The sequence below is a fragment of the Anolis sagrei genome, chromosome 6 (assembly GCF_037176765.1).
Source record: "Anolis sagrei isolate rAnoSag1 chromosome 6, rAnoSag1.mat, whole genome shotgun sequence".
Classification (NCBI taxonomy): domain Eukaryota; kingdom Metazoa; phylum Chordata; class Lepidosauria; order Squamata; family Dactyloidae; genus Anolis; species Anolis sagrei.
In genome coordinates, this window is record NC_090026.1 from 94,273,334 (window position 1) to 94,293,164 (window position 19,831).

The 19,831-nt window shown below is 39.9% G+C and overlaps 1 protein-coding gene across 1 annotated transcript in view; it reads right to left on the reverse strand.

Moving 5' to 3' along the window:
- ABCB5 (ATP binding cassette subfamily B member 5) overlaps positions 1-19,831 on the reverse strand; it is a 62,520-nt gene that overhangs the window by 6,507 nt on the left and 36,182 nt on the right. Inside the window, exons 15-25 of the mRNA XM_060782111.2 lie at positions 18,427-18,597; positions 15,272-15,433; positions 14,437-14,724; positions 12,042-12,188; positions 8,364-8,468; positions 7,195-7,272; positions 5,452-5,535; positions 3,958-4,161; positions 3,654-3,754; positions 1,720-1,860; positions 589-745 (exon numbers count right to left, since the gene is read on the reverse strand). Of these exons, the coding sequence (XP_060638094.2) occupies positions 589-745; positions 1,720-1,860; positions 3,654-3,754; positions 3,958-4,161; positions 5,452-5,535; positions 7,195-7,272; positions 8,364-8,468; positions 12,042-12,188; positions 14,437-14,724; positions 15,272-15,433; positions 18,427-18,597 (1,638 nt within the window). The remainder of the gene's footprint in view (positions 1-588; positions 746-1,719; positions 1,861-3,653; positions 3,755-3,957; positions 4,162-5,451; positions 5,536-7,194; positions 7,273-8,363; positions 8,469-12,041; positions 12,189-14,436; positions 14,725-15,271; positions 15,434-18,426; positions 18,598-19,831) is intronic.

The following is a 19,831-nucleotide window of genomic DNA, read 5'->3' on the forward strand; positions in this document are numbered from 1 at the left end:
ATCAAAAACTGTTTTTTTTAAATCCAGCTGCACACAGTCACCAGACTTTGTGCAGCTATATGTGGCACAAAGTCACCAGAACTCATTGCCCTGAGAACACCATCCCAACAGCAAAGGATGGCAGTGGCAACCTAATGTTCTGGGGATCCTTAACTGGTATGGGTTGTGGGTGAGGTAGAGGGAGACAAATACAGGACCATTTTGGAGGCAAGCTTGTTTCAGATTGCAAAGGACTTGGGCAGAGTTTAAGTTTCCAGGACAGTAACTCCAGATATCCAACCAAAGTAACCCTGGAACTTGAACATCTTAAAATGTCCCAGTCAAAGCATGTACTTCATTCTAATTAAGAATCTGTGGTAACATTTAAAAAGTGGCTGTTCACTTACATCCCTCATCCAAGCTGAGAGAGTCAGAGCGATATTGCAACAATGAATGAACAAAAATCACAGCATTCATATACACAAAGCTGTCAGAAACTACCCAAGAAGAGCTTATAGCTTAACTGCTACAGAAGTGTTTTTATACTGCATACTCATACACTGAGATTTAATGCACCAAAAAGAACAATTATAATTTACAAGACCTTACCAATTTTTCACCCTCTTCACTGTAGCTGTCAATAGCTGGCTTCTGATCCAAAAGCTGAAAAATTCTTCGGGCAGAAATTTTTGATTTGCTAAAATCAGGTGCCAAAGTACTAGTCTGGCCAGCATTAAGGGAAGCAAAAATCACTGAAGCGAAGACTCTGGAAATATAAAATACAAACAATAAGGAGCTGTATTAGAACATAAAATACAAATTTCCAATCTCATACACACTGCTACAGTTAATTGCAAATGGCCATTCAAAGTTCTACATAATAGTGCAGAAATTTATTATATACCACCCTGAGATTCTCAGATGTAAGGCAAATTATAAATATTTTAAAACAATAACATTACTATATTATAATAGTCCCACTTTATCAGCTACTATGTGAAGCTACTATGTGATGGTTCTCTGTATAATACTGACAATATCAACTTTCAATTAATACACTATTTGTTGCCACACACACACGTATGTATGAGAGAGATGTAAAAAAAACTTTGGATATAGGAACTGTGTTCAGTGCAGCTTAGATGAAAAAATCATCTGTATCACAAGGGCTAACTACATAGAGTCGCTAGGGTTGGTGGCATCCAGTGCGGTTACACATGGCGCCTTCCCTATGGGAGGAGAAGTTAAGTATGGAGGAACTCTCTTGTTCAGACATAGCTACTGTAAGCAAAATGATAATCTCTGGGAATGATGCCTGGGAAAGGGTAGTAGTGATACCACCTTTGGAGAAAGAAAATGGTGAACTACTCACCAGTTTGGATGGTAGGACATGAATTGGCACTCTCCCCCCACTAACTACATACATTACAAATAAAATGTGAAGGCAATAAACCTTTCCATAGTGCTTATCAGTAACTGATACTGAATGACTGGCTGCTTTTGAACTGGGACACTTCATATAGCAAACTTAGTAGTAGTAAGTAACCAATAAATTGGCCCTCCATGTTGTCTCTGCCTCTCTGAATGACAAAGAATAGACTTCTTTCACACGATACCATGCTATATACTTAGCTATACACAACTACATGCAAATATTTGTCCATTTGTTTTAGAAAATCAATTTATGCTTGAAGCCCTTGACATAACGTAGGCCTTTAGAAATTCAAAAGATAAACTCACATAAAAAGCTGTTCAAAGTTCATGTAGCAATGGGTGATAAGCCAAGCTCCAAATCGGAAGATAGCAGCATTTATAAAATAGTTGGTGCTAGAGCATATTCCATATGAAATTCCGGAAAGGGGAGCTGATTTCAGAGAATCCCTAATAGGAACAAAAGCCAGTTAGAAAGAAAGACAAATTGCTATGAAATACAGAGGAACATGAGAAAGAAAATATGGACAGAATTCTGATAGTTTACATAAGTTTAATTGCAACAGTTCTCAGGGGTGTCAAACTTATTTTCATTGAGGGCCATATCAGCCTTATCGTTGCCTTCAAAGGGCCCTTGAATTCATGGATGGAGAATCAGTGGATACAGAGGGCCAACTATAATTTTTTACATAGTGGCCGGTTCTTTTTAGTTTTTACCCAGTTTGGGTCCTCAGATGTTACTGAACAACAACTTCCATTACTTTTGATTATCTGCCATGCGGACTGGGGACAATGTGAATTGCAACCCAACAGAACTTACGGCTTTGGGGAAAAAGTTGGGGAAAGGTTAAAGGATATTTCAAAGTCAAATATCATATCCACAAGCCTTGTATCTAAATTCAAACCACACTAGTCATACTAAGCAGAAAAACCCCCCCAGCCTTCCAGGTGTTACTGTATCATACCTCCCATCTAGTCATGATGTCTAAATCAGGAGTTGTAGTCTAGAATCTGGAGGGTCCGATAAAATGACATGCCAGGCTGGATTTAGCTTCTGGGCCTTGCATTTGACAAATATGCACTGTCTACACCTCATTTAACACATGACTATTCAATGTGTTGTCGAAGGCAAGACTCAATCAGGACCAGTTAACATCTCCCAACAAAGGATTCTCCCAGGCAGCAACCAGGCAGGCTTTGAAAAGCCATTAAATGCTTATCAAGGTGGCCAATTGCAACATTCACACTTGCCTCTAGCAGACAAAAGTTCTTTCTCCCACCCTGGACATTCAACAGATATATAAACCTCACTTGCCAAGTTTCCAACAGCTCCCTAAACCTCTGAAGATGCCTGACATAGATCTGGGTAAAACGTCAGGAGATAATGTTTTTGGAACATGGCCATACAGCCCGGAAAACTCACAGCAACCCATGATTATTCAATTCTTAGTGGGGCAAGGAATGAGCCCAAACATTGAGTTGATGCCCCACTAAAAAAGGTAAAGGTTTTCCCCTGACATTAAGTCCAATCGTGTCCGCCTCTGGGGGATGGTGCTCATCTCAATTTCTAAGCCGAAGAGCTGGCGTTATCCATAAACACCTCCAAGGTCATGTCGCCAACATGACTGCATGTAGTACCGTTTCCTTCCTGCCGGAGCGGTACCTATTGATCTACTCACATTTGCATGTTTTCGAACTGCTAGGTTGGCAGAAGGTAGGGCTAACAGTGGGAGCTCACGCCGTTCCCTGGATTCGAACCTGCGACCTTTCGGTTAGCAAGTTCAGCAGCTCAGTGGTTTAACCCACTACACTTTGAATATGGCAAGGTAACAACTATATCAGTAGCAAAAGAGGGGGTAGTAGTTTTCTATCTGTTTCTCCTGATTGTTAAGTTGTCCATTCTTTTTATGGCTTTTTATGACTTATCACACCAGAAGCAACTTGCAGTTTCTCAAGTTGCTCCTGACACACAAAAAAAGACTTCTAATGTGGTTTCTGCTCTCAGCTGTGCAACATTCCCTCCCATTACCAGTATTAAAATAAAGTAACATTTAAGTAGTAACCTGATCACATGGATGGAGGAATAGACGCAATTGTATTTAGCTCAGATAGCAAAACTATTTGTGCAATAATGATGTTTCCCTCCCTCTCATGCTTCCTCAGTCTATATCAATGTCTCACTGAATATAATTCATACATAAAGTCTGGAAATAGAGCATGTAATTGCATGCAAGCTTTATTACCTGTATGGACCCTCTAAGCTTGCCTTATATCTTTCAAAAAACCTGTCTTCTCTTGTCAAAGAAACCACGGTCCTTATATTTTCTACAGCTTCTGTGGAAATCTAAGATAATGGAAAAAAATAAAATACGTTTGACGCTGTAAAAGGTGGCCAGTGTGGCAATTTAGAAGGGTGCTACTGTGCTGTGCTACTGTTTAGCCTAGTAGCAGGAGGCTTCGTAAGGAGGTCTGATTAGCAATAACAATTGATAGCTAGGGCATCCTGGACTTACCCATAGCCAGACATTTTAGATAAGGGAAACTTACTCTTCCAGCTTCTTCAAGGGCCTTTTGATCCTTTGCTGCGTGACCAGAAGCAGACTTAAGTCTAATGGCATATGCAGCAGCAATTATGGGAATACAACCCAGGATGAGCAATGTTAACTGCCAACCATGCACAAAAGCGATAATAATTGCAGTGATAAGTGTGAATGAATTCATGGTTATTAAGCTCAGTCGACTTCCAGTAGCCTAAAATGCAAACAAAAATATTAATTTCTCTTTTTTTTTCCAGCACAATTTAAAAAATAGCACACAGATATACAACAAGTATAGCATTTTCATAGCAAAGGTGCAAGTCTGAATAGGGTAATATAATAACTCAACCTTTCAATCACTTACTAAAATAGTAAATTAGTCATAATGGTACGTTCAGCTAAGAAACCATGATGAACATCTATTTGTCTTTTGGCTTTGACCAATGTGGTTACACTGTTCTTTCCAAGTCATGTTATTAAATGTTTTGGAGAACTACTAAATACAGTGTTCCCTCAATTATCGCAGGTGTTACGTTCCAGGACCACCTGTGATAAGTCAAAATCCGCAAGCTAGGGACACTATATACGTACTGCCTTGGCACACGCGAGGTGTAGGATGCCCTCTCCTAGGAGTGGCTCTGCCCAGTCCTCTCCCCCCTCCCACTCACTCAATCCCTTTGCCTTCTCTTTCCTCTCCTCTTTCTCCCTCCCTCCCCCCTCCTTTTGCACATCACACTTCCCGGTGGCTCCTTCTCCTGTGCTTGGTTCCCCCTCTCCTTCCCATTTCTTCCCCCTCCTCCTACCTCGCTCGCACGCGCCTTCTTCACCTTCCTTTCCTCTTCCTCCTTTTCTCCCCGCAGCTCCCCCCACCTGCCTCCCTGTCACGGAAGGAAGGAAAGGAAGCAAGCCCTCCTTGCCTTTCCCTTCACTGTGTAAAGAGAGAGCAAGTGAAGAGAAGAAAGGAAAGGCCCTTCAAGGCTGGAAGGAGGGAGGACTGAGGAGGGCAAGTGCAGCGGAGACTTGTTGCGGACCGGTTTGGGCACCTGCCGCATGACATATATTTTAAATTCATATTTATAAAAAAATCCTGTGAAACAGTGAGTCCGCAAAAATTGAACCATGAAGTAGTGAGGGAACACTGTAATTCTGCACAACAGAAGTTTCACAATACTATTTCTCTTTGATAATGAGTGATATTTTTCATAACACACTATGGGACCATCTCTTCATGATGTCAGCAAGCAATGCTGCACTGCTCTTTGTTTTAATGTTGAAAAGAACTCATCAATGAATATTGAAGCAGTATAAGTCATCCTCCTGCTATCTCCCTCTTGGCATTCTGTAGTTGAATGTCCAGTGACACACAACTTATAGTCAGTAGGCTGAGTCACTGAGAGAGCTGCCACAAAATAAGATACTGACAATTGAGGTGAAACAGCACCTTGGTACAAACATTGCAATAAGTATTTTAATTAAAACACAACAAAATAAGTAGAAAACATACTCCTTTGACTTGAGAAGCATCTGTTGCAAGTCTGGTTAGCAGAACCCCAATGCCATTTTTATGGTCATCAAACCATCCAATCTCCTAAAAACACAAAAGCGGTTCAGAGCATGTTTGCATCTGCAAATATATTTTGTCAAAACTCAGAACTTAGAGGGGTATCTGTGGTTACATGACATAAATACCATGCTTATTGAAAAGTTGTATTATTCAAGATCATGTTTTGGGGAAAAGATTATGAATGTTGATATAGCCCATAGATAAGTTGAGGAGGGAAAAGGGCCAGTGCTGCCTCAGGTCACCAGTTGGCTCTGGCCACTGCCATTTTCCTTCACAATGCCTAGAAGTGGTATTTTGGTGGAGAAAGGAGAGGGAATCAATGGTTCCTTTAGATTCTCCAAGGACCTTGCCTTTGTTGGAATTCAAGCCCACACTGCTCAAGTCTGCAATCCTCAATGAGAAGTTAGTTAGCATTAGAATAGTCTGAAGGTTTCCCTTCCCCCATGTCTCCTGTATGACAGTTGGGAATGTATCTTTTTCTTCTCTCCTCTCTGTTTCTACTCTCATTCTGATTGGTTGTTTAGAATGGATATTTTTCTGCTGTAAGCCCTTTTGAATCTGGATTCTGCCTTCTTACACTATAGTACAGAGAGTATGTGCTGTGTGCTTTGAGATCTCTCTCTGCTTGAGTGTCAGGAGAGATGCAGTGATTGAGTTTTTTTCCTCTCTTGAAAACTTATAAGAGATGGGTGTTAGAGTAGCTCAGACCCAGTTCTTGATTATTAAGAAATGCAGTTATTTCTTATTATTGTAAATAAACCTTTTGTGATTTCTTTTAAAAGATTGGACTCTGCATCTTGCCTGCCTAAGCTCTGAATTCTTTACAGTAACATCACGCGGCACGTCACACTCTGCTCTCTAATGAGCTGATGCTCAACTTTTGGTACTCTGTTTATTTTAGGGTAGTCTTCCCTAACAGCCTTTTACCATTCTGCTCAGTGAAGGGGCTGCTTCCATTTTTAAAATGAGAGTTATGATATTGTACTTATATTGATCTGTAGATAATCATCCCAGGATTTCTAGACTTATACATTAGTATACATAGTCATTATTAAGGATTAACTAAACTGAGTATCGTGGCTTCATTCTTTTCTATGGCAAGGGTGGCTCTATGAGTTGTTTTCAAAGAATGGATTAGGTTGCTCAACTAAGAAAACTAACATTATCTTCATTTTGCTATCTTCTGGAGCTATCCTTAACAGACTGGTCTGCAAGGTTCTGTGGACCTATTTGAACCCTGATTTGAACCCGGGAGAGATAGAGAGAAGGGCACCTTGGGAAAGACTCTTGTTTGAAATCCTGTTGAGTTGCTGCCAGTGCACAAAGCATTCAATTAGTTTGGTTCTCTCTCTTGATACAACACTTTCCTACATATCTCCTTGTTTGTGCCTCTTGTTTCCCCAAACAATATGATGAACATTTATTTTTTACATTGGCTAAATCAGGCATCCTCAAACAGTGGCCTTCCAGCTGTTTGGGCCTCTAACTCCTAGGGCTTCTGGGAGTTGGAGGTCCAAACAGCTGGAGAGCCTTAGTTTGGGGATTCCTGGGCTATATCATTCATACATATCTTTACTTTGATATATTGTAATGGAAAACAAACAGGAAATCAAATAGACCAAAGGCCTGACCCACCCTAAAACTGCTCCCTCCCCATATATGCTATATAGATTCTGTTGCTACCTGCTGAAGCAATGCTTTGAATGACAGTGAACGCAACCGCTTAGTCAGTGCTTCCCCAGATACTGCAAACATGAATCCCTGAAAACATCAAGAAAGACATTTAAATAGTGTATTCTAAGGAAATGAGTCAACATTTTAAAAACAAATATACTGTAGTTGGGGATTATATTGATTGGAACACACTGACGTATGAATCCTGCAACATATTCTGATGCAATTCCTTAATTTAAGATAGGGTAGATTGAGATATACTGCTTGAGCTCTAATACTTCTCTATAATCCAGAGGTAGATGGGGCAACAAGGGAGCTGGCTGTTTTGGACTTGATCATAACAAATAGCAAAGAAATGGTCAATGGAATTAAATTTTTGAGAAGGGGTGACCATGTCCTTTGAGATTCATTAAACACAGGAAGTAGAATGCTGAGTACAGTTGGATGTGCACTCTTAACTTTAAGAAAACCCATTTTGATAAGCCTAGTGAAATACTGAGTAAGATCTAGAGCTGTTCAACATATTTATAAATAATTGGGATAATGAAACAGAGGACATTCTTAACAAATTTGCAGATGACATTAAACTTGGAGGGATAGGTACTACCTTGGATAATAGGATTGAAGATGAACTTAACACATTGATGAATTGGGCCAACAGTAACAAAACAAATTGCTATAGACATAATGGAATTTACTACATTTAGTTAGGGAAAAAATTCAGATGCACATATATAAGATGGGCAGCAGTCTATATAGAAAGGATCTAGGGCCGTAACAGACATAAGATAGTATGATGCACTGGAAAAAAGCAAATGTAATGAACTCTCCTTCATTGGGAGTTTTTAAGGAGAGGTCAACAGCTATCCTCAGAACAGATGACCATTCAGAGTGTCTGGCAGAGATTTTGGATGAATAAATAGTGCAGTTAAGCCAGGGTCATGGAAAAAGTACAAATATAACTGGAAGTTGATCAGAGCTTTGTACCCAGCATATAAACTGAAAACGAGGTAATGCTTTCTTTCTTCTTCTTTTATTTTAAAAAGGGTTTCTCTGTTTTTTACACTTCCCAAATACTTTTGTTTATAATTAAAATATCCCAAAGTGTTATCAATCCAATGTCACTTTCAGATGTTTATTTATAACTGTTATTTATGAGGTTTAATGCTAGTACTTACCTGAATTATATATGTGACTAAGCTAATCCCTCCCAGCAGAAGAAATATCAGAGAATACAGTGTTGTATTGTGGCTTCTCTTTACGGGATCCTGTTCTTGGAAAGCCTAGATTGCAAAACAAAGTGTAAATCAAATATCAAATAATTACTTTCAACTGTTCTATTTAGTGTAGTTATCTATAAAAACAACTGTTACAAATTCTAACACAGCTTGACAGGCCACCCCTAATTCTTCTTTCTTTCTTTCTTTTTAAGAGTCAGTTGAGGTTTCTTTATCTGTTGAGGAGTCTGCCTCAACAGGTTTTATCAATTTCCCCATGTTTTATGAAACCTCCCTGTACAAAATTGTTTTTATACAATAATTTCTACATAAATTCCATATGATTCAAAAGATGTGACTAAGAAAAATCCTTCATGTAGTCCTGTGACACTCTAGAAACAGAAAATTAAGGCCTGGGTACAAATTTACAATTTAAGGTGCATCTCCACTGTAGAATTAATGCAGTTTGAAACCACTTTAAATTGCCAAGACTCAATGCTATGGATTTATGGTAGATCTAGTTTTACAAGGTATTTAGCATGAAGTTTGCTGCATCAAACTACAAATCCCAAGATCCCACAGCATAGCAGTTAAATGGCATTAATTCTTCAGTGTAGGTGCACTTCTAATCATAGAATCATAGAGTTGGAAGAGACCTCGTGGGCCATCCAGTCCAACCCCATGCCAAGAAACAGGAAAATCGCATTCAAAGCATTGTAACGTAAGGGCACTGGTAAAGAAACAAAACCTGTAATGTCTGGAAGAAGGCTACATGGAACTGAAGTTATTTATTTAACATATTCATAACTTGCACCTCACCTTCCTTAAGCCTAACAAGAAGCAAACACATATCCATATTTACTTGAGTAAAATGAGCCAGCGAATAAAATGTACACCTCAGTTTTGAAGGCGCACTTTACAAAAAATGGATCTGCTCTCAAATGTAACGCACCCAACAGCGCAAGCATAGTACACCAGGGAGGAAGGCAGCATGGACAAAGCCCCTCTATCAGGTTGAGGATGGTGAACTCGGTAGCCTCACACAATTGAAAGCCTCATTCACCAGGTTTTCAAAACCTCCCCAAACAGTTTTAAAAGCCTCATGAATGCGGTCAGTTGGGAACCATAGGAGTCTGAGCCTGGGGGATGGGGGGAGAGACCCCGAGGGCTGCCTGGGAGGCAAGATCCATGGCTGAGTGGCAGGAATGACTTCTTTGGGTGCCACTGAGCACTGAGGCTGCTGTCGCCACCACCAGGACCAATCTCATAAGGACCCCCCCCCCCCCCCCGCAACTCCCTGTCCTGCCTCTGGAGTTCTGGCCTCTCTAGATCTTTTTACGCAGGGATAGTTTTATGTGTGTGATTCTAACACACCATCAAACCTTAGGCGCACCTCAATTTTGGCAATGTAAATTAGTCATAAAAGATGAGCATTAGACTTGAGCAAATATGGTACTGAAACGACTCAAACCAACTATTAATTCTTGCACATGAATAAATATTTATCATCCAAAAATGCATTATCATGGGGTGTCTGCGCCCTACACCACTGGAGAAATTACACTGTCTAGTCGGTATTGAACCACCTGACATCCGCTGGGAAGTAGCAGCCAATAGTGAAAGGACCAAGGCAGTGACATCCCCAGCTCATCCCTTGTTTGGGTATCAGCCAGCACGTCAACGACTTAAATCAAAAAATAGTTTTCTAAGATCTACAGAGACACTCGCAGGAACACTTCATCAAGCGAGAATCTGAAAGTGGCAGGCTCAAACCCAGAACCTCAACCAATGGCTGATACCAAATGAGAGAACCTCCCCCCCCCCCCCCCCCCGGGCACATAAAAGATTGGTGACTTGGAAGGCGCTGAACAGACTGCACTCTGGCACCATAAGATGCAGAGCCAATCTTAAGAAATGGGGCTACAAAGTAAAATCCTTGACATGCGAGTGTGGAGCAGAGCAAACTACAGACCACCTGCTGCACTGCAACCTGAGCCCTGCCACATGCACAAGGGAGGACCTTCTTGCGGCAATACCAGAGGCACTCCAAGTGGCCAGCTACTGGTCAAAGGACATTTAATCAACTACCAAGTTTGCAAATTTTGTGTTTTGTTTGTCTCTTTGTTTTGTTCTGTTAGAAATGTAATACAATTGTCTGGTTGCCCCTGACACGATAAATAAATAAATAAATAAATAATCCAAAACCCTGGATTCACCATTCCATAGTTAAGAAGGCATCATTAAAAAGGGTTTTCTGTCTAACTATCACCCTCATCCTCTCAGAAGACAAGAGCACTTAGGAAAAAAAAAAAACCTGATACAGATTTTCAAGAACGTGTGAGTACATATGTGAGATATTTTCCTCTCCCTTTTCTAATACCAGCAGCTGAACTAATGGCATGAAGTGGTGGAAACACTAGAGCAGATACTTCATTCTAGGCATGGCTAAACTGTGCAGGATGCCACAACTTGCTGGTAGTGATGGTCACCAAGTTGTGTAGTTTAAAAGGAAATTAGTTCTTAGAACTTCCATTCTATGTCTATTTTGTTTTGTTTTGTGTATTTTAATATGTACTTAATAATAATAATAATAATAATAATAATAATAATTTGATACATAACAAGACTAGTACACAGCAAATAAGAACACTATGCTGCCTTTTGTATTTGATCACACACCAGACACTTCCCAAGTGTCTAGAACTGTGTGATGTATCAGTGAATAATGCTTGCACATCCGAGTAGGGTGACTTTTTGCAGCGGACAGATGGTAATTTCAATTATTATTATTATTATTATTATTATTATTATTATTATTAGTCAAATTCAAGGAAGATAAAATTCTACATAATCAGCTACTAATCAAGATGACAATGCTGCATAACAAGTGTCCGAAGAGGCATTCCTCTCAGTATGAATACATGGGAACATGAGGAAGGTGAGAATGTTGCCCTCACATCTTGTTTATGAACTTCCCATAAACATCTACTTTTTCATCCAGGGAGCAGAATACTGGACTAGATGGATCTTTAGATCTGATCTAGTATGGCATTTCTCCTTATCAAGAGCAATCTACTTTAATAATTAATACCATTACTCTGAAAAAATCACCATGTTGTCTGGGAGGACCTGGGCATTGTATTTTAAAAAACTATATTTTTAAACCATTGCCATAAATAGTAGATATTTTGACCACCGCATTCTTTTCCTCCCTTTGTGGACAGACATGCAAACCAATAATTTATTTACCGCATTTGTATACTGCCTTTCTCAGCCAGAGGTGACAATAATAATAATAATAATAATAATAATAATAATAATAATATTCTTGTGCCCCACCTCCTTCTCCCCGAAGGGACGCAGGGTGGTTTACGTATGGCACAAAGTGCCTAAGACAAAACATAAATTAACATACAGTACATTACAATAAAGTAAAAACTATAGCATATAACTATAACCCAACCCATTCAACCCCCCTCTTCCCTCCCACCTCATAATTTTTTTCTACATGTAAATAAAAGTCACTTTCAATAAAAATTATTTTAATAAAAAGATAAAATATTAAGACAACAAAAGGAAGACTTGGTTGGAGAGTGGAAAAAATATTTTGCAGAGGCTTTTGAACAATCCTATACTTACCCCAATTATTTTACCAAACATGACTGCAAATGCAGGAACGACACCCCCTCCAATGGCAGCAGCAATGACACCAATAATGATGGAGCAAAATTCAGGCTTATTCAGGGACAGAATTCTAGAATAGGGCACATCAACTAGATTCTCTTCCTGTAAGAGTAATAATAATTCTGGTTGTTGCCAAAGATCAATAACACTGCAAGGGACAATATAAATTGCTGGGCAATGAAACACATCTAAAAATTGGTACCAAAAATTATAAGGAAACGATATAAGGAACTAACAAATTATTTTGATCTGCTGATGTCCATGATCTCAGAGAAATAGCTCATTCAAGAATGTGGGCAAACAACAATAAAGGAACAAAAGGCTAAGTTAAATCAAAATCTGTTTGAAAGAGCCACTGAAAGGCAAATAGAGGCAACTTTAATGAATTATATTGTTTTATAATGTCTCTTCAGGAAGAGCTTGAAAACGTGGTTGTTCCAGTGTGCCTTCCCAGAATAATGAACCCTTAGCATTATGTCCCCCAAAAAGCACTTTATATCCATTTAGTACTGCTTGTATGTCTCCATCAACACCCCACCTCCTGTATCTTGTTCATGCCTAGCATTATTTTTGAAACTTTAATTACATTTGGCCCAGCCATAGATTTTAAATGTGCACTGTATTTTGTTTAATGTTTATGCTTTTTGTGTATGAGATTTATTTTAATTGCTTTGTATTGCATTTGTTATTGCTTGTATTACTTGTATTGCTTGTATTGTTGTATTGTGGGCTCAGTCTCATGTAAGCCGCACCGAGTCCCATGGGAGATGGTAGTGGGGTATAAATAAAGTATTATTATTATTATTATTATTATTATTATTATTATATTGTTATTGTATTTGATTGAAGGGCTGCAGTAGCAAAATGGTTACATCTGCAAACTGTAGGAAAGGCTACTGACCGGAGGGTCAACAGTTCGAAGCCACAAGTCAGGGTGAGCTCTCGACTGTCAGTTCTAGCTTCTGCCAACCTAGCAGTTCAAAAGCATGCAATGTGAGAAGATAAATAGGTCTAGTTGGCAGGAAGGTAAAAGGGCGCCCCATGCAGGCATGCCGGCAAAAAGATAGGAGATGTCTATAGATAATAGGCTCCTTTGGCATGGAACAAGAGCACCTCCCCATGACTGGAAGCTGAGAATTGCCTTGAGATGCCAGAAATTGAGAAAGGGGAATGCCTTTACCTTATCTGTTTATTGTATGTCATTGTTCATGTAAAAAGGCATTTAATGTTTGCCTTATATATACTGTAATCGGCTCTGAGTCCCTCTGGGGAGATAAAGTGGAATATAAAGTGTATTATTCTTATTATTATTATTATTATTATTATTATTATTAATTGGTATCCAGAAAACAGAAAAAGGGATAGGTGTATAAGTATGCACACACTGTGAGTGTTTTACCTGCATTGATGTTTCTGCACATCAGCAGGTTACCTACAGTTCAATGACTATGCTGCTTTGTGGGGCAACTGAAATGACAATTTGTACCTCAGAAACCAAACTGTAGTTCCATTATAGATGTTATCAGTTTCTTGTGTTTTAGAAGGATCATCTGCCTTTATTTTAAGTGTATTTCAAGTGTATTTATTTGGTAATTCACCTGTGAGGTTTATATATCTGTGGAATGTCCAGGGTGGGGGGAAAGAACTCTTGTCTGCTTAAGGTACATGTGAATGTTGCAGTTTGCCACCTTGATTAGCATTAATGGCCTGCAGTTTCAAGTCTTGGCTGGTAGCTGTCAGGTAAATAAGGAACAAGACTCAAAAAGCAGGGGTATTCCAGACAAGAATCAATCAGGGCCAACTAACACCTCCCAACAAAGGATTTCCCCAGGCAGCTAACAGCCAGACCTTGAAACTGCAGGCCATTAATGCTAATCAAGGTTGCAAATTGCAACTTTCACATGTACCTCAAGCAGTTCTTTCCCCCACCCTGGACATTACACACACACACACACACACACACATGTATGTGTGTGTGTGTGTATATATATATATGTGTGTGTGTGTGTGTGTGTATATATATATTCATCACTTATTTAGTTTCCAACAGACTCCTCAACCTCTGAGGATGCCTGGCATAGATGTGGGTGAGAAGTCAGGAGATAATGCTTCTGAAGCATGGCCATACAGCCCGGAAAACTCACAACAACCCAGTGATTCTGGCCATGAGAGCCTCCGACAACATAATATATAAATAAAACTTTATATACATCTCGCCCTATCTCTCTGAGGGGACTCATTCCCTCCCTTTCCCCGGGGCAATATCTAACGATCCTTAATTAAATTAAATGATTGATCCAAATGTGAAGTTATCTTTCTAAGGTATGTTAGAATGCATCTTAACACCAACCGCTTTATCTTTTTTTGCTTTCTTCCTCTTCCTTTTATTCTTCTTCCTGTCAGAGTATATTTTAGTGGAAGCCCTACGTATGCTGTGTTTGTCAGATTTTCGACGAAAGCTTCCCCCAGGAGTCATTTTTGCACTTCCAACAGTGTTTTCCAGATTCTTTTCTTCAAGAACATTTAGATCATCTTCTCCAAAGCTGTCTCCTGTATCATCCTCCTCCTCCTCTTCCTCCTCCGTTTCCAAATCTGTCTCCTCTTCGGTTTCATCAGCTTTAACCTTTTCACCACAGGACTAATGACAAAAATAAAACAATTTACTTTAAATAATATATAATGCACGATAAATAGCTTTAATTGTGATAAAATGATGATTAAGTCCACATGCTCAGAAAACGTATGTGGTACATTCTAAAGTTGTACAGCTCCAGACTAGTTTGGCATGTGGTGTGGAAAATGACATTTGGATTCCGTGCCCTAAACGTGTTCCACATAAATGTTCAAGAAAAACATAGGAATGAACATAGGAATACGGAACAACGGATGATGAGACTGGATCTTGATTTTGTTTGAGACGCTAATGAGATGTTATATTGATGTTTAACAGTTTATTATGTTTCTATTTTTAATCATTTTTAACTGTTTTTCTGTGATGCCAAGCATTGAATTTTTGCTATTGTTAACTGCTTTGAGTCGCCCGAGGTCTGAGAAAAGCAGTATATAAGTGAAGCAAATAAACAAACAAATAAATAAATAAACATGGCCCTGATATACAAGTGCATTACACATTGCGCTTTCAACAGTTGGAAAACTGGTGGAACTGAGCCATTGTGTCTTAATACCTGCTGCATTACGAGAGCATAGTAAACTCCTTTATGTGCCATTAGTTCATCATGTGTTCCTTGTTCAACGATAATACCCTTCTCAAAACCCGCAATAATATCTGCTGTCCTGATTGTGGAAAGTCTGTGAGCAATCACAATGGTGGTGCGCCCCGCCTTGGCCTTGAGAAAGAGAGAAGAAAACCAATAAAATCCAAATAAGCCCATACGCACAGAAAATCTCCAGAGAAATTGTTTAGAGCAGTCAAAACCAAGATAAGTTTGGCCCATAACATATATTTAACAGATCTTTAAATCTCTCCTCGCTTTTGCCTCACCCTCGGAATGTTCCTGGAACATAACACCCGCGATAAGTGAAGGAACACTGTAGTCTGAAATAACATCTATATATGACATATACTTCTTCAGCTGATTTAGCATTCAGGTTCAGACTTCACATTTACTATCTTCACAGTAGAAACCCAATTAACTTTTTCTGCAATACTAACACTGAGCCTCACCTTTGATAAGGAGTCCTGAGTATAGTATAGCATTATGGACAACTTGGATGTGATGTGGAAGACATACAATTAAGATCTTCCACAATTTTATGTTGCTAAACAGGAAATCTACAGAACTACTCTGAAGATCTGGGATATGGTGCTATTCCCTAGGCTTTTCCCTGGTGTGATAACCTTGATAAAGTTTTAGCCATAAAGAGGGCATGTAAGATAAAATTAAAGGTTTCCCCTGACATTAGGTCTAGTTGTGTCTGACTCTGGGGGGTGGTGCTCATCTCAATTTCTAAGCCAAAGAGCTGGTGTTGTCTGTAGACACCTCCGAGGTCATACGGCCAGCATGACTGCATGAAGTGTCGTTGCCTCCCCATGGAAGCGGTACCTATTGATCTACTCACATTTGCATGTTTTCGAACTGCTAGGTTGTCAGAAGCTGGAGCTAACAATGGGAGCTCACCATGTCACGCGGATTTGAACCACTGACCTTCTGCTCTGCAAGTTCTGCAGCTTAGTGGTTTAACCCACTGCTCTACTGCAACCCCATTCTCATACTTATGGCTATTTTAAATCATGGAGTCATGTCTTCCACTACTGTTTGTTTGACAAAGCATCTGGGAAGCACTGAGTAGCTCACTCATAAAATTCTCTCAACTAAGTTGTTCAGCGATTCTTTATAAAATGGAAACAGTCCATTAATTCATAATGACATGTAAGTTAAGAAATGAAAATTTTGACCTTCTCATTCTAGAATGTCCACAAACATTACAGAAACCACAAGACAAGTGATCTGTGAATTATCCCCTCAAGTATTATTAATGTTCCTTTTGTAATAAACATTAAAGTGGGAAAAAGTCATTCATCTACTCAAAGCCCATAAGCTTGACTCAGAGGTTTATGAAATGTTTTACAGTATAATGAGCCAAACGATAAATTGTGGACAACTATATTTTTACTACTATTGATTTTTATGAGCTATTAAACTTCATTAGCAAATCTATGATGGTGTGCACTCTGGATACCAGATTCATTTAACATATAGATTCTAGAGCCTGAAATTATCTATGTAGGATGAGCTCCCCCTGTTGTTTCTGAAGCCTCAATGTCCCTGATTTCTACAACGCCTATGTCTTCTTTTTGCACGTAGTCTGCTGCTGCACCTTGTAGGTTCTTCCTGTCACAGCAGAGGAAATGTCAACACTAACTAAAGAATGTAGAATGCGTTGTCCATGAAATAACATATCACCCTGGAAGGCATGCATCTTTTTTTTGTATCACGAACAAATCTTAAATGGTGAAGGGATTAGACAATTAGGTTATTGTTTAGGATAATGGCAGGTGATACTTTAGCTCAGGCCTGCACAACTTGTAGCCCTCCAGGTATTTTGGACTTCAGTTCCCAGAATTCCTGGCCACTGGACAAGTTGGCTAGGGCTTATGGGAGCTGGAATCCCAAAGACCTGGAGGGCCACAGGTTGTTCTCTAGATATCATAGAATCATCAATTTGGAAGAGACCTCGTGGGCCATCCAGTCCAACTCACTGCCAAGAAGCAGGAAAATCACATTCAAAGTATTAGATGGCAGCTCCCACCACTCTTCACCAATGGCAATGCTGGCTAGAAACAAGAAAAGCTGTACTCTATTAACATCTAGAGGCCACAAATCAACCACCTATGACTTAGATTGTAATAGTTTCATCTGCTTCAATATTATTTTTGATTGGCTTCAGCAAATCTGAGAAATGCTAACATTCTATATAGGTGTGTGTCTTCAAGTCACCTGTCAACCTATAGTGACCCCATTAATTTCATAGGGTTTTCTTAGGCAAGGAATATTCAGAGATAGTTTTGTCGATTCTCTCCTCTGAAATATACCAACTAGTGCCTGCTATTTGTTGCTTGTCTCCTATGGAAGCACCAACCTCTTCCCAAGATCAGACAGGATCTGGTGATATTCAGGCCTTGTATACATCCATGTCTTGAAAGAAATGGTCATACAGCCTTGGTTTGGGACACCTTGAGTCTCAACAAACTGATCAATAAATACCCATTTAAAACTCTACCTGATGGTAAACTGCTTGACAGTGGTGGTGACCTTGGTGGATTCACCTTCAGTAGAAGTTTTCAGAGGTTGGGCAGCCATTTGTGCTTTATCTATGGATTTCTGCTCTACCTAGACACTGGACTAGATGGTGTTTGAGCTACCTTTCAATGTTATTATCTCTCATTCCAGTGGTTTTCTAACCTTTGATCTTCCAAGTGTTTTGGACACAAATCCCATAATTCCTGATAGCTAGTCAAGCCAGCTAGAGCTTCTGGGAGCTGAATTTCAAAAGTCATGGAGGACAAACGATTGAGAACCACTGTCAGTCTAATGTTTTGTTGGGACCTCTCAGTGGATCTCATTTATATCACTTACTATAGCATCCACAAAATAACCCCAGGATATGAAATCTGCCTCGTATTTCCAACCCAAAGAATAGCTGTCTCACATTTACTGCTGAGTAGTGAGCTGGTCAATTTCATCTCTGAACAGAGAATGAATGGATTGTTAGTACACACATAACATTTATTCGCACAGCAATTTCCAGTTTTTCATGTTGCTCTCTGTTCTCTTCCTGGAATTCTTAAAAAAACTGCGAATAATAATGTCATGTTTACCTTATCCAGTGCTGCTTGCACTATGGATTCACTCTGGTTATCCAGAGCAGAAGTAGCTTCATCCAGGAGCAGGATCTTGGGGTTTCTGGCAAGGGCACGAGCAATAGCAATGCGCTGTTTCTGTCCCCCACTCAGCTGAGCTCCCCTTTCCCCAACCATGGTGTCAAATTTCTGGTATATTCAAAGCACAGAAAACAGACATTTTATTTTTAGTTCAACAAACAAGAAAAGATGATTTCAATCCAAATAAATGCATTATATATAATCTACAGCATACATCTCCACAAGCCAGGAAGATTTTCTGCCTTTGTTTGTGTTTGCAGGATATAACAGGGAAAAATCAAGAAATCTTTGCGGCCAATATTGTGTCCGCAAAGAACCATCCAGCAGAGCTGTTTCAAGTTGTCAGAGGCCTTTTAAATCCCACCATCCAAGATGGGAGCCCTGACAACTCGGCAGCCTGCTGTGAAGCTTTTGCTCAGTTCTTTGCAGACAAAGTCGCTTTGATCCGTTCTGGTCTGGACACCATGTTAACGGCAGTCTCTGAGGATGTAACATGAGCATCTGCTTGTCTGATTTTGATGGATTCATTTCAATTGGTGAAACCTGAGTATGTGGACAAGATACTTGGAGGAGTGAGGCCAACCACATGCATCCTAGACCCCTGTCCATCCTGGCTTTTAAAGGAAGCCAGAGGGGGATTGGCCGAGTGGGTAAAGGTGGTGGTTAATGCTTCCCTTCAGGAAGGCAATATTCTGGCGAGCTTAAAACAAGTTATAATAAAATCGTTGTTGAAAAAACCATCACTGGACCCCACTAAATTCGACAACTATCGGCCTGTTTCCAATCTCCCCTTTTTGGGCAACATGTGACAGCTTCACAACTCCAGGTATTCTTGGAAGACACGGATTATCTGGATCGGGCCATTCTGGCTTTAGACTGGGGCATGGAACCGAGACAGTTTTGGTCACCTTAGTTGATGATCTACGCCAGGAGCTAGACAGGGGGAATGTGTCCCTGTTGGTTGTGCTGGACCTCTGAGCAGCCTTTGATACCGTCGACCATGGAATCCTTCTGAGAAGTCTTTCTGGGATGGGCCTTGGAGGTACTGTTTTACAATGGCTCTGGTCCTTCCTGGAGTGTCACACCCAGAATGTGTTATTGGGGAACACCTGTTCAACCCCACAATCATCGTCTTGCGGGGTTCCTCAGGGTTCAATATTGTCTCCCATGTTGTTTAACATCTACATGAAGCCGCTGGGGGAGATCATCTGGAATTTCGGGGTACGGTGTCACCTGTACGCAGATGACGTCCAACTCTGTCACTCCTTCCCACCTTCTACTAAGGAGGCTGTTCAGGTCCTGAACCAGTGCTTGGCAGCTGTGACGGTCTGGATAAAGGTGA